The following is a 14,451-nucleotide window of genomic DNA, read 5'->3' as shown; positions in this document are numbered from 1 at the left end:
TTAATGTTAATCTCCCTTTATTTTCAGTGTACTAAGTAAATGAAATTAAACAAATAATAAAGATGCAGAAACTCTTGGTGTTATTGGCAATAGTGGTTGCTGTAAATTCATTGGATAATGGTCTAGCAAAAACCCCTCCAAGTAAGTCTGTCTGCTAATTATTTTTGCTAACTAGCCCTTTCCCTATAACCATATTCGTTTAATACACATTTTTTTATAGGCAACTCCAATTTTCGGGTCAGGGCTAGGGTTGCTTAGCATTCTAGCTTATTTTCTGAAAAATTTACTTTGAACACGCCTGATATTATACCATATTTATGCTTATCGGGCTAAGGGCTATCGTTTGCCATGCTTAGAAAGCTTTTACTTTACGACTAAATTTCAGGGTTCGAGCCTTACCAAACTGGTTACTTATAAAGAAAAAAATGTGTATCATAATGAAAATCTTTAATCGAATGGAAAGCTCTGTATAAAATACATACTGTAATAAGAAAGTCTTATAAGAAAACGAAACTCAATTTTTGCCAAAACCCTTAGAACAAATTGAGAACAATCCTAGCCTGTGACTTCAGAACATGCTAAGAAAATGCTAAAGAAAGCAAAGCATATTAAGGAATGTGTACACCTTTTTCCGATTTTTTGTCAAAAAATTTTTTTGCAGTCAAAGTGGAAGAAAAGTTACTGAATTTCATTTTGGTAAAATCGCGATCTTAAAATCCTTTTTTGATCCAGAGTTATAACCATTTAAATTTCAAAACAAAGTTCGTCTTATGATGGGTTATTTACTCAAATAATTGTCACTTTCGGAAACAACAAAGACAAAAGAGAGAATTCAGCTGATGTTTATTCTCACCTCTATTGAATAGTAATATTTTTGACACATTTCGCTGATTACTCAAATAAACAGCAGTCATCTCGTTAAAAATTTCAAATTGATATAGAAGAAAACGAAATTTTACCACACCATACTACTTTAACGAAGTTAAAGTCACCCATAGCATTTAGATATCGACTTCATTCTTTTTTTATGAGATTCCCAAAAGATCAAACTTAAAAAGTGTCTTAGGATTTTATTTCTAACCGAGTTTTTTTTCCTCAATTTACAGATAACTGAAAAAATCACATTTAAATTTACTTTTTTATCGATATTTTTACAGAATTTAGGATTTAAAGAGTTAAAGTCAATTCCAAAAAAAATCCCAAGACACTTTTTTAGTTCGATCTATTGGGAACATAGTATCGAAATTGTTTTTTCAAAATTCAAAAGCTATGGGTGACTTTAACTTCTTTAAAGTAGGTAAGGTTAAAATTCTTAAGATTTTAATTATATCCTGCCCAGTTTTTTAAATTCAGCTGAAACTTTTACCATTAGAAAGAGAATATATTCAGAAAATATATACTTTTGATATATAAAAATTTGTTGTTCTAAAGATATGATCAATTAAAGAGAATGTGTCAAGAAAGGTAAACACATACCTTAAAGAAAACTTTAGCTCGAAAATCACGAAAAAATAGAACGGCTGAGCCAAAAAGAGTATAATAAGCACTTTTCTTCTCTTGTTTTCAATCACTTTCTTGTTCATCTTCTTTACAGTGGGGTGGTTGCAATGGGAACGCTACCGATGCATTATTGATTGTGATACATATCCTAAGCAATGCGTCAGGTATATAAAAGCTACATTTTCTCATAGAGTGGAATTAATAGAATCACAAGATGGTCAAGAAAATTCGAAAAGAATTTGAGAGAAATGTGCCTACTCTATTTCATGATATTTGTATCAAATTGTTCCGTCGGGCTCACAAAAAGGATGTAAAACTTTTACCATTTTGATTCAGGGAAAGACAGCCCCTTTCGCAGAACTTTTCTTAGCGGGAAAATAATTGGAATAAGTTTTGATGAGGTATTGGAACTGTATCTTTTAAATCGTTTTTTCGTCAGTGATGGATTGTTCCGAAGGACTGCAGATATCATGGAAGCTGATGGTTATCTTAAAGCTGGTTATAGTTATGTCAATATCGATGTAAGTTCACTTGATTCAATGCCTTGTATCAGTGGTGTTGTGGGAAAATTTTTCTGGAGGGGCCAAAGTCATTTTTCTTAAATGGCGCCCCCAGTTTTCCAAAGTGGCGCCCCCACCCAAAAAAATTGATGTTTTATGATTTCAATAATGTTGTCTGCAAATTGGTCTTGGTGCGCAGTTAGATTTTTATTTAATAATACTATTATATTGTACACAAAAAAAAACTTGTAAATTAGCTAGATTGCAAAGAAGTTACCAATTAACTTTATTGCGAGCGAAGCGAGCTAAAAAAAATGCAAGTAATTTAAGATTATCTCAGTAAAATTGGTCCTGGGGTGCAATTTAAGGCGCATAAAATATTATTTTTAAGATTGGGGCGTTTAAAAAAATCTTTTTTGGCGCCCGTTGCTCTTCGGCGCCCCTTCAAAAAAGCTCCGCTGCCACAACGCCACTGCCTTGTATGAAAAACTTTTGAAAAAAAAAGGTATCAAAATTCTATTTAAAATTCAAGCAGAACCTTTTCGGTCTTATGCCATCATCAGTGCTATAGATAGTAAAATTATAAATCACAAAATCGCAAATTTATTAGTCTAAAAACAATTAAAAGCTGCTAAAAAGTTAATAAAAGAAAGTCATTAAAAATCTATTGTTACACCATTGCGAAATAAAAGGAGCCTTTTTTAATCAAGCTGGTCATTAAGAGTATAGGTCTCTTGAGGCAATAAGAGCAGCTTCTAAGTTTTTGCGTATGCTTGTGTTCCCAGGTCTATTCGATATCACTTCCCATTGGAATACATGATTAGGGTGATTCAACTACTGACCATCTACATTGCGATTTGTCAAACCAATGTATTTCATACCACACGAACAAACAGCTACTCTGTACCAGAGTGTATCTTACTTTTCTCGCCTCTGCGCGGCAATGAATTTTGAAAATAGCTGTACAGGCAAATCTTCAGCGTATACCGATTCACGAGAAACTCTCACTCTTTCAGGATTGCTGGCCCGAACATGCAAGAACAGAAGATGGTACATTGGTTGCCGATAAGAAACGTTTTCCCAATGGAATTAAAGAACTCGCTGATTATGTAAGAACCCGGCAAGAGATATTGGTCTTGAATTCGATGGGTGGATTTCTTACTCTTGATTCTTTAAATTTAACAAACTTTGTTTCTGTTGGTTTTGGTTCTACATTTTGATTTTGATTTTACACTTTTAGGTTCATGGCAAAGGTCTGAAGTTGGGAATCTACACAGGTATAGTCAATTAACTTCAATTTGTTTTCAAAGTGGTACTGTTCTTGTTAAATAACATCTGTTTCTGTAACTTCTAAATCCTGGAAACCCTCTTTCTAACGTTAACGGTCAGGAAGTATTGCAAATTAGGCTGTGATAGCCAATTTAGGATGTTAGCCTAATTAGGCCAGAATTCATATCCTGGGTGGGATGTTTATGGCTTGGTTAGGATATTAAGATCGCAACTTGAATTATCTCGACATCAAGTGACATTAGAGTCAATGTTATTTTATTAGCTTGCCTCTTATACTTATCTTACTATACTAAATGAGTTTATGAAAAATGTCTGTAACGCTAGCCCAGTAACATATGTTAAGGTTTCTAAAATTTGAACGCCGCGGATGGAAAACCTATCCACCTTCAATACAAAAAGTCTCGCGCTAAGTTTGACAAGCGTAGAAAACTCGGATTAGAGAAGACTCTACACTGCTATTTGTAAACGAAAAAAGTTCTGACGTCAATTTCATGACAAAGTACTGCGACGTCACAAAGTTTCAAATAAAAAGGTGTGGCATTTTTGTTGCACGATTTCGAATTATTTTATATCAACACACGCAACAAAATCCAACATTGTTGTTTGATGATTAAACTTCGTCTAACATTATTTAAAAAGGTTTCAATGTTGGTTGCATTGCATATGCGCCGGTCTTAAGCGTCCTCATGTGAAGCCAACAAACGGGAAAACCTTCAGTGCTCAACCGCGAAGCGCGAGCCTCTCCTTCACAACTAAGGCTTTTTCTTTCCTAGAAGCAACCCTCTCACCACCTCAGACACCTTTGGGCATCTGCAACGACGGGTACCCTCCATAATTTTGACAGGGTCACTATGGCTTTTCATTGGACACAAACTTCCGTTATCTTAAAAAGACATATAATCGAGGCTTTCAGACACAAAATTTTGACTAATGTAGAAAGTTTAGAAGTATAATTTTTATTATTGTATTCGGCATTTTAAGCCAAAACGATGTCAGGAATTAACCCACATTATCGTATTTTAAAGGCTTTTGATGTACAAGCAAAACCGTTAACCGGCGTTTGCGACGACGGGAACCGTCTAGTTTGGACTATTTAGATTTTATAGAGCCAAAAAAATTGTTGCTTTGTAGGGTGAAGTGAAGGGAATTAATGTGACCTCTTTTGAATTTTAAACCTTGAGAGCCATCATTGTGTAAAATGTCTTTCCTACCTTTTTCTTCTTGTACAGATTTTGGAACTTTAACATGTGGTGGTTATCCAGGAAGCATATTTCACATGCAAAAGGATGCCAATGTAAGACTTTGATATGAAATGAATGAATTAGGAAATTTTCATCAAAAGTACATAGATAATACGAAAAAAGCGAAAAATATATTTCAGTCCGGTCTTGTGATTTGTAATGAAATGTACCAAAAAACAAAAAACTAGCGTTATTTATCACTGAAAGATTGCCAAAAATACTTTGGACAAGTCAATGTTTTGGTTGTGTTCAGCAATATTCCATATTACAGATATTCTTCATTATGATATACAAAGGAGGCACACCTCTTATGTTGACAAGGCAGAATTAACAAAAGAATTTTCTCGAAATGTGTGCCTTGCTTGGCGCGGGAGTTTGAGAAATGCTGTTCTTTCTTTTGTTTACAAATGCTGCGTAAGCATACAAGTGGCAGGAGAGATTAAATGGACGTTAAAGTCCTTTAAATCTCGATTAGAAAGATACTGAGAAATTTTGAAATTGGTAATCAAACTTTTCTTTCCTCTATTTTGTAGACATTTGCGGAGTGGGGTATTGACATGTTGAAAGTAGATGGGTGTTATTCGTGTAATAACCTTTTCCATGACGGATATGAAACGTTCGGTTTCTGGTTGAATCAAACACAACGTCCCATCCTGTATTCTTGCAGTTGGCCTGCGTACATCCCTAAAGACAAACCCTACAAAGAGATTGCCAAATATTGTAATATCTGGCGAAACTATGGAGATATTCAGGTTTGATCATCATGTGACTTACTTAACTTTATATTAGAGTTAAGTCGGGTAGCGTAGCTCAGTCGGTAGAACTTTCGCACTACAATCCAAGGGCGTGGGTTCGATCCCCGGCCACTGCCAACTCGGCGAACGAGAAGCTTAGATTGGTGATCTGATCTAGGCGGTAAATTACTGGGAGCTGAGAGTAGGTCTGATCATTCGACCTCCCAGGCCTAGCCCAAATAGAAAAGGGGATAGACTCCCTCACTCCCGGCTCAAACGAAAGCCACCAGACGAATATACTTACTTATGTAGAGTGTACAAAGCAGAAGAGACATTGACAACAGACTTTCTAATATTCTGCCAGCATCACTATGATATTTGTTTTATTGTAAGGGTGCAAGATCTGCCCCAATAATCACGTCCGCTTTTTCCATAATCACTAAAAGTCGTTACAGGTTTTTAACCTTCTTTTTTTTCAATCTATACATTTAACATGGTGTTGGTGGTTTGGGGGATATTCATTTATTGCCCACTGTGTGGCGTTAGTTCTGGATGCAGCTTTTGTGCTTCGTTTTATTGAACTTTCAACTGGTACTTCGATCTACAGTTATTTCTCTCAATTTGTTCGACTTACAGAGAGATTCGAATTACAGAGAGTATTTTAGGAAGGTGACTGGAACTGAGAATGAGCTCGAATTATAGAAAAATTCGAAAAATAGTCGAAAATTAGCGAGAGTCCACTGTATTTGCACTGCAAGAATACTTCTAACTTTTCATTTATCAGGATTCTTGGGGAAGTGTAATGAGCATCATCAATTACAATGGTGACCACCAAGATGAAATCATCCCATACGTTAGTAATGGTGCTTATAATGATATTGATATGGTGAGTATAGACCATGGGTCTGTTCGGTGAATGATACCAAATTTTAGTCACTGATATCTTATGTAAAACACTAGCTACCTTAAGGGAAGAAGTTTTGGCTTTCTATTTCCGATTTTTCACAATTTACCCCCGATATCAATATTTTAACCCTGATCTCGGATTTAAAAATCTGTCATCCGCCAAATTAAATTCTCGTCAAAATTAGCTTTTTACCTGATCCGCCAAATTAAATTCCCGCCAAAATTTGTTCCCTTAAGCTATTTCATTTCGATAAAGACAAACTTTACCTGATCAAAGATCTTTCTTTCCTTGACTTCAATAAGCTACGCTACTGTTGTTCCTCTCATTCCAGCTTTTAATTGGTGACTACAGCTTGAGTGAAGATCAATCGAAAACACAATTCGCAATGTGGTCCATCTTAGCTGCAGTAAGGAATTAAACTTTAATGCTCTGTATCTAAAACTTGGCTTCAAAGATCTCAAATATTACTTTTACTGCAACTGAATCAGAAGATTTAATAACTGTCTGGTGGTAAGATAAAGGATTTCTTCTGGTTTTACTCTGATTTGATTTCGAATTGATTATGCTTGTTTTTTCGTTTTTAGCCTTTGTTCATGTCTGTCTATTTGTACTTTGGGCTCTCTTAGCCACCAAACTGAATTAGATAATTGAATAATTCATTTTTTGCAACCTCTTATGAATGTACTTTCATAAAATACCTAATTTCGAAAATTTCCATTATATCGCAAAGTGTCGCAAAATTTTATTCAAATGTTTTCAGCCTTTGTTCATGTCTGCCGATTTGTCTTCCATGAAAGATTGGCAAAAGGATATCCTGCTAAACACGTAAGATATTTTTTTCATTTATCATCATATTTCTTCAAATTGAACTTACCTGGAGGTTCTATAAATCAACCCATGTTCCTTCGTCCGTCCGTCTGTTCGTTCGTTCGTTCGCCCGTCTGTTACCAGCTTTTCTCGGGATTGGTTCATTACTAAGTTTTTCCTGAATTTTGTACAATGGTGCAAAATGGTGATACCCAAAATGTGACGGAGCCCAATTTTATTTCCATTTACTTATCAAATCAATCTTCAGGATATCTTCAGCATGTATTATGTTTTGAATCATTTCAAATCTGCTTACTTTTGTTGGGTTTGTTTAACGTACGGAGCAATTAGCATTGTTGTTTTTGAGAATTTATATCATTATTTTTCAGCGAAGTGATTGCTGTCAATCAAGATCCTATGGGCAAAATGGGTAGAAGGTTCTATAAGGTTTGTCAAACAAGTTTCTTTAGCCTATAATGTATGGCATTCGTCTAAAGTGTTCAGGGTCGTGCACTCAATAGACGGGTTTCAAATTAGTTTTTTGCTTTGATTTCATGTTATTCGTACCAAAAAATATCAAGTAAATAAACTTTTATTTGTTGAAAGCTGCACACATTAACATATTATCCAATCACAGAGTTACTTACTTGACATTTTTTCGTGCTGCTTACACGGAATCTAAACATTGACCTAATTCGAAAAGGGTGTATTTCTGGCTGGGTCTTTCCCGGGCGTGTAAAATGTGATCTTTTAATAAGATATTTTAAAGTCAATCTTTGCATATATGAAGCTGTTTGCTGATCTTGCGAAAACAATGCAGAAATATTTACTTCAATCATCAGCAGTGTAGATCATTCGTTGTAATTCTTATTCAACATTTTCGTCGCAAAAGCGCTCTAAATTGATGGACTGCATTATATAACTTTAGACATTCCATTTTCATAAAGAACTATGAACTGACGTAACGCGCGCTTTTTTGTTTTGATGATTCGTTTTAGAAGTTGCAATGTTTTTGCAAGCTCAGCATTATTCATAGCGATTAAGACTTGAAATTCAGCGAGAATTCAACAACTCTCTCTCTCTTTCTTTCTTTATAGCAAAACAATCAACAGAATTGGGTTCGTGATCTAGCCGACGGTGGAATGGCTGTGGCTATCATGAGCACACGTGAAGATAACCCAGTTTTTATGAGCGTCGATTTTTCACAGGTATTTCTCATTTCTCGTACCACTTGATGTACTCTATACCGGAGTGTATGTCACGTTTATCGCTTCGTAATGCACTCTGCACGCATTGTCATTGTTCCTCTGCGATGAGGTATGATTTATAAATAGCAACACTTCTCTCGTTGTCTCCCCTCTCTCAGCAACACTCCATCGCAGCGGTCGGTTCAAAAATCCTCAAATAAAAAAGACAATGCCAACAGACCCTCTACGGTATTAGCCGTAGATACTGAGTCTGTGTACAGACAACACATGCGATTTTAAGTACCGTAAAAAATTCACGAACGCAAACAGAAAATGTAATTCATGATATGCACCATTGCAATGTCTTCCACGCACCCACAAGCTGATTGATTCAGGGGTCACACTCGGCATACAATCATACAATATCATACAATTTAATCTTTTTATCAAAATTGGCATAAAATAGCATAAAATATAAGGTCTTGGCATACTGAGCATAAAATTTGACCAAAAAGCCAGGAATTTTTGTTAAGACGAGAAACTTTGTAGATCAACATAAAACCAATTCACTGAACTTAGTTCTAGGTCCAATCTTTTATCTAGGAATAGATTTTTGATGTAAAATTTATTTATATATATACAGATATATATGGTGATGAACTTTATTTTTGCTCAAAATATTTATTAGTTTACTATATTGGTTTTTGCAATAGGTTTTAAGAATTTTGTCAGCAAAAAGCTTCCAGACTGATTATTTCATAGTCATAGAATTTCAGAAAGGTTTCTTCCTGCAAAGTACATTTCGTTTCTGTGTCGCAAAAAGAAGATTTTTAAGGTTAATTTAGACTAACAATCTTTTTTCTCTTTTTTAGAAATAAGCATATTGAGAAAGTAACTAAGAATAAAAACAGAATGGGGAGAACAGAATATAATCCTGCATGGGAAGAAAAATTTATTTGGATTACCAAAGATAGTGATGTAACCAAGGCTCATTGTAAATTCTGTAAAAAGTCATTCAAGATTAACAATAGGGGTGAAAACCAAGTAAAATCACACGCAGATAGTGACACCCACAAAAAACATGCTGGATTGTATAAAAACCAAAAAAGATTTGTTGCTGGTACAGCAAATCTATCTTCTGGAACCTTTACCCTTTCCAGCCAGGATGAAATCTTAAGAGCAGAGGCTGTCCACTCTCTATTCTACGTTAATAGAAATATACCTTATTCATGCTCAACTGAACAAACTGAAATTTTCAAGTCAATTTTCCCTTGTGAGCTATTGAAGTCATTCACGTGTGGTGCAACAAAGATGAGCTATCTTGTCAAGCATGGCCTTGCACCATTCTTTGAAAAAGAAATTATGGATGACATCGACAGTACCCCTTTTGGTTTCAAATTTGATGAAACGACAACCAAACAAGTGAAAAAGCAATATGATGCTTATGCTACATACTGGTCCAAGGCTACAAACCAAGTGGAAAGCTCGTATCTTGGCTCTTTATTTGTTGGACATTGTAAAGCAGTCGATCTAGTTGATCACTACCTTGAGTTTAAGCAGCGTTGGCACCTTAATGACCATTTGCTACTTCAAATGGGCATGGATGGACCAAATGTTAATTTAGCATTTGAAAAAATTCTCCAAAAAAAGATTAAGACGAATTCTTCAGCGGAAATCCTGCAATTAGGGACATGTTCTCTACACCCTGTTCATTCAGCCTTCAGAAAGGGTCTCTCAGAACTAGACTTTCCTTTCGATTCATTTTTTCATGACTTGAGCTTTTATTTCCATCTATCGAGTGCCAGACGAGAGGATTATAAATCTATGGAGGAAATTACTGAAGTCACGGCTGAATACGTCAAAAAGCACGGGCCGACCCGATGGCTAAGTATGAAGCCAGTTGGAGCAAGGGTTCTTGAACAAATAAAAAATCTTAAAAAATATTTTTTCACTTATTTGCCGAAATCTGACGGATTCAGAAAGTGTGAAAGATATGAACGCATTGTGAAAATCTTAAAACGTGATGATTTGGAAGCATATCTTGGTTTCATGCTTTATTTTTCTCAGGACTTTGAATCTTTTTTGAGAGAATTTCAATTCAGTATCCCTATGATTCATGTTTTATGGCCAAGAATGGCTGATCTCACAAGGAATTTGATGACGAAATTTGTTCGTAGGCGATGGTTGTTTGAACAGGAGGAAATAGAAGGAAAGAGAAGTGAAAAAAAGCCTCCTACACCTGTTTCTAACCATGATATCTTTGGCATTGATGTTACTCAAGACTTAAAATGTAAAAAGCCAGCTTACGTTGAAATTGGAGCCAAAGCAAAAGTTCTTTTCTCAGGAAACCTTTTTTCAAATGAGAAGGAAGAACAATTCAGAAAGAACTGTCTCAAGTGTTTTCAAATCTCTGTGGGATACTTATTAAATCATCTTCCTCATGATAAAAAACTTATCGAATATGCTCAATATCTCCATCCTCTGAAGAGAAACACAACAGGTTCAAATAGTGGTATATCCAATGCAACATTGTATATTGCAGAAGTAAGTATTGCATTACATTCTTAGGAGCTTATAATGAGTTTCTAATTTAGTTTTCCAGGCATTTCCTGTGTTAGTTGTGTTATCCTTCTACTCTGTGTTCTAACAGCCCAGCACATCTTTTGATCATAAATGTTTTTTGCAGTGTTTGGGTCCGAAGATTGAGGCTGTATTCAAGTGCGCTGAAAAGTTTGAAATAGTTGACAAAGTAAGATCTCAATGGGCAAGATATCAGTTAGAAGATATACCTGAAGATACCTACACCATTTCTCAGACAAAAGAAAAACAAAGTAAGTTTTATCGATTGGCTGATAAATTACTAATTGATTTCATGTGTTTTTTCAGATTGAAATATAACTCTTTCTTTTAAAGTTTTGACTTTTTTAAGTTGTAATGAAGTCATCTTGTCCTTATAAAACTTAGAATCTTCGCAAAAGAAGTATTGGGAGCACGCATACGAAGTTTGTGGTCTTGAACCTGAAAAAGAACCCACTGTTAAATTCAAAAGAATTGATCATTATTGGAGATTTGTTGGTCAATTAACTGGTGACGATGGAAAACCAAAGTACCCTCACCTGTATGCTTTGGTCAAATGCATTTTATGTCTTTCCCATGGAAACGCTATTCCTGAGAGAGGATTCTCCATTAATAAAAGAATAATAGAAGCACATGGTACAACAATTGGAGAGGACACAATTCAAGCCCATAGAATAGGTCTGTCTTGAAAGATTGATAAATCTCATTGATCAATCTTAAGATCGCATTGTCTCATTCTCATTCAAAATATTTTTTATCGTTATTTTGAAAAAAATTTTCGAAGGCTAAAAGTATCTCCAGGAATGTTACCAAAATGCTCTCATTTTTGGTTTTATCGTGCTTGCTTTTTATACTTCCTTCTTAAACTTCTTCTTTTGTTTAGTCAAGGATGCAATTGCTAGAGCTGGAGGTGTATTAAAGGTGCCAATTACCCGATCATTATTACAATCAGTCAAAGAAGCTCATGCCAGATCAGTTATTGAACAACAGTTGAGAAAAGAGAAAGAAGAGATCTCAGAAAAGCAGAAGGCTGAAAGAGAAAAGCTAAAAAGAAAGAATGCTGAAGCCGACACTGTCGACGATATGATCAGGTGATAAGAATGCAAATTTTCTGATAAAAATGATAAAATAAAAAGATTCTCAGGCTCGGGCATTTGATTCACAATGATTATGTTCATTTCTTTTCAGTTATTCTAAATAGTTTTATGTGAAAATTAAAATTTAACTTTTTTTTTTTAGAATGTGTAAGGAAGACATAAAAACTGCTGAAAATGGAGAGGAAGAGGCTAATAATGAGATCAGGGAGGCTATTATTAAGAAAGACATGAAAGCTGTACAGACAGCACAAACAAAATTAACAATGGCAATTGAATCGAGAAAACGATGGGTAGCTGATCTGGATAAACTGAAGGCCAAGAAAAAGAAATAGATATCAGTGTTATGTGCAAAGAGTTGTTGATATTTGTTATTATTTCGTTCTACTTTTATCTACTTTAACCGAGGCCTGTCTTTAGTAAAGCTTATAGCTAGTTACTGACCTCCAGCCTATTTTTTTTGTTTTAGCCTCACAATATTAAGATTTTGATGTATGTCAATTATTTTGTTACAGTTTTCAATCATCATTTTAGTCTGCTACAACAAGATTTATGTTTCAGTTTTAGCAGTCTTATCTAGCTGTACCTAGACCTTTTTGAAAAAACCTTTTTCTTTTTGTTATTATTTTTATTATTTTTGTATTATTTTTATATATTCTTTAGTTTTATGGGTTGAGACCTAATCCATGATATTAGGATTGTTGAAGTTTTCGAGGAAAAATTTTTAGCATAAAATAATCATAAAATTTGAAGAAAGAGCATACAATTTGGCATAAAATCTGACTAATTTTGGCATAAAAAATCATACAATTTGGTCATTTTTTGGCATAAAATCATACTATAATAGGGATTTTTAGAGTGTGACCCCTGTATGATTGCTAGTGACATATTTATTTATTTTACGTCACTTACAACCAATCAGCTGTTGGGTCCGTGATGCAATGCCAGAAGAATTGCAATGACTTATATCAAGGCTAATGAAAATATGATTAAGTGATTGATTGAGTGAACCTCATAAGTCTGTTAAATTTCCTGTTCGCGTTCATGAATTATATACGGTATGTAATTCCTAATAGAGAGTTTATGTATTTGCACATTTGAGGACGGCTGAATAACTGAAGCGATTTTAAATAACCTGCAGTTTTGACCCATAAAAATCGAGGGCGGTAAAAGTGCTGATTTACTGTCATTCTCAGTCGATTAGATTTTACACAAATCAAAAGATACTCTAATGACCTACTTCTTTACTGTTTGCTTAGATGCAATACTGCAAATCCGCAAAAATCTACACAAAAATTACATTGGTGTCATCTGACGTCAAAACAATGATCTCAACTAACGGTTGTAAACCTGATGAAGACCTCCACTAAGGAGGTCGAAATATTGTTTGAAATGAAAATTTATATGAAGAATGATCATTCGAATGTTTATAAATTATTACACAAAAATTAAATTTTTGTCTTCTTTTGGAATGTGTTCTAAGCTTTTTAGTTGTGATTGGAAGCAAAAGCATTTTAACTTTTGGCACTTTATTTTTTTCAGCTTAAAATCACTACACCGATGCACGTTCGAGATTTATACCAACACAAAGACTTGGGAGTTTTCAATGGAACTTTCAAAGCCATGGTCAATCCTTCTGGCGTAGTCATGGTCAAACTGACGAAAGCTTGATCGATAAACACTAATAATAATAATAATGTTTTACAGATTTCCAGGCCACCGTGCATGCACATGGGCCTCTATAAATCGCTCATACATTGGTTTGGTTTATTACAAAGGTTACTAAACCGATCTTGTTTTACAAAATATCTTTTTTAAATATAATCCTCCTTGAGGACTTCCTCGCACTCTCCATTTGTAATCGCTCTGCGGCATTGCTCGATTTCTCTCGTTTGCTTTACTTCTCCATTCTTTTACTTGGTCTCTTTCCATTATTGTTAAATCGTCTGTGATGCTCATGTTGGCGTACTTGTCGTACTGCTTCAATTCCCTTAAGTTTCTCATAAAATTGTATTTTACATGCCCGCCATTAAATACAACTTTGATTGGTCGTGTACGATTTGATTCTTTACCAATACGGGAGACGTAAGTTGGCTCTGTGTTTATTTTAACGTCGTCGTTTAGGAGTTCGTTTACGAAATCATTTTCATCTCTATTGCCATTCTCTTCCACTCCATGGATGATGATGTTAGCTTCCCTTGATTGCTTTCTCTGTTCTTCCATTTGTTCTTCAACCTTTTCGCTGCGAAGTATTTGTTTCATGCTGGATATATTTAACTCGTCATTGGTTTTCGTGATTTCGGCAAAACTTTTCTTTGAATTTGTTTTCGTTTTGTTATATATAGGTTTCGCATTCATTGAAGCTTCGATTTTAGTGGTAAGTTTAGTTTCCAGCGCTAAAAATTGAGCTTGAATTGTATCGGCAACATGGTTCCTTTCTTTAACGTATCCCTGACATCTAGCTTGTAATTCTTTAACCGCAACATTCAGCTTCCTTTCATTCTCGTTTTTCACCTTGATAATATTTTCGCACGCTTCAATTTCTTTACGGCTATGTGTGCAGCTTTTGATTTTCTCTGACTGGTCCACGATTTTTCGATGTAGCTCTTGATCG

The 14,451-nt window shown here is 34.9% G+C and overlaps 2 protein-coding genes across 2 annotated transcripts; both read left to right on the top strand.

The window, feature by feature from the left end:
- The first annotated feature begins 22 nt into the window (after positions 1–22).
- On the top strand, positions 23–13,580 carry LOC136821020 (alpha-N-acetylgalactosaminidase-like). Its single transcript, XM_067077260.1, has 13 exons — positions 23–141; positions 1,595–1,664; positions 1,940–2,021; positions 3,017–3,109; positions 3,241–3,277; positions 4,520–4,584; positions 5,065–5,283; positions 6,050–6,151; positions 6,504–6,578; positions 6,933–6,997; positions 7,369–7,426; positions 8,077–8,187; positions 13,380–13,580. The coding sequence occupies exons 1-13, from the start codon at positions 63–65 to the stop codon at positions 13,506–13,508; spliced, it is 1,185 nt and encodes a 394-aa protein (XP_066933361.1). The 5' UTR covers positions 23–62; the 3' UTR covers positions 13,509–13,580.
- Positions 9,001–12,172, top strand: LOC136821033 (uncharacterized). Its single transcript, XM_067077268.1, has 5 exons — positions 9,001–10,710; positions 10,853–10,997; positions 11,131–11,379; positions 11,627–11,834; positions 11,983–12,172. The coding sequence occupies exons 1-5, from the start codon at positions 9,079–9,081 to the stop codon at positions 12,170–12,172; spliced, it is 2,424 nt and encodes an 807-aa protein (XP_066933369.1). The 5' UTR covers positions 9,001–9,078.
- Positions 13,581–14,451: the final 871 nt, after the last annotated feature.

Source organism: Clytia hemisphaerica, unplaced genomic scaffold (assembly GCF_902728285.1).
Source record: "Clytia hemisphaerica strain Z4C2 unplaced genomic scaffold, Clytia hemisphaerica genome assembly, whole genome shotgun sequence".
In the NCBI taxonomy this organism is placed as follows: domain Eukaryota; kingdom Metazoa; phylum Cnidaria; class Hydrozoa; order Leptothecata; family Clytiidae; genus Clytia; species Clytia hemisphaerica.
The sequence above is the reverse complement of the archived record's forward strand: the minus strand, read 5'-3'. Positions and strand labels throughout refer to the sequence as shown.

Bases quoted from the DNA above. Each gene is read 5' to 3' on its own strand.
- LOC136821020 (XM_067077260.1), top strand. From the start codon at position 63: ATGCAGAAACTCTTGGTGTTATTGGCAATAGTGGTTGCTGTAAATTCA. The intron at 142-1,594 runs GTAAGTCTGTCT...TCTTCTTTACAG, and splicing joins TCTAGCAAAAACCCCTCCAA to TGGGGTGGTTGCAATGGGAA. The intron at 7,427-8,076 runs GTTTGTCAAACA...CTTTCTTTATAG, and splicing joins TGGGTAGAAGGTTCTATAAG to CAAAACAATCAACAGAATTG.
- LOC136821033 (XM_067077268.1), top strand. From the start codon at position 9,079: ATGGGGAGAACAGAATATAATCCTGCATGGGAAGAAAAATTTATTTGG. The intron at 10,998-11,130 runs GTAAGTTTTATC...TATAAAACTTAG, and splicing joins TCAGACAAAAGAAAAACAAA to AATCTTCGCAAAAGAAGTAT. The intron at 11,380-11,626 runs GTACAACAATTG...TCTTTTGTTTAG, and splicing joins AAGAATAATAGAAGCACATG to TCAAGGATGCAATTGCTAGA.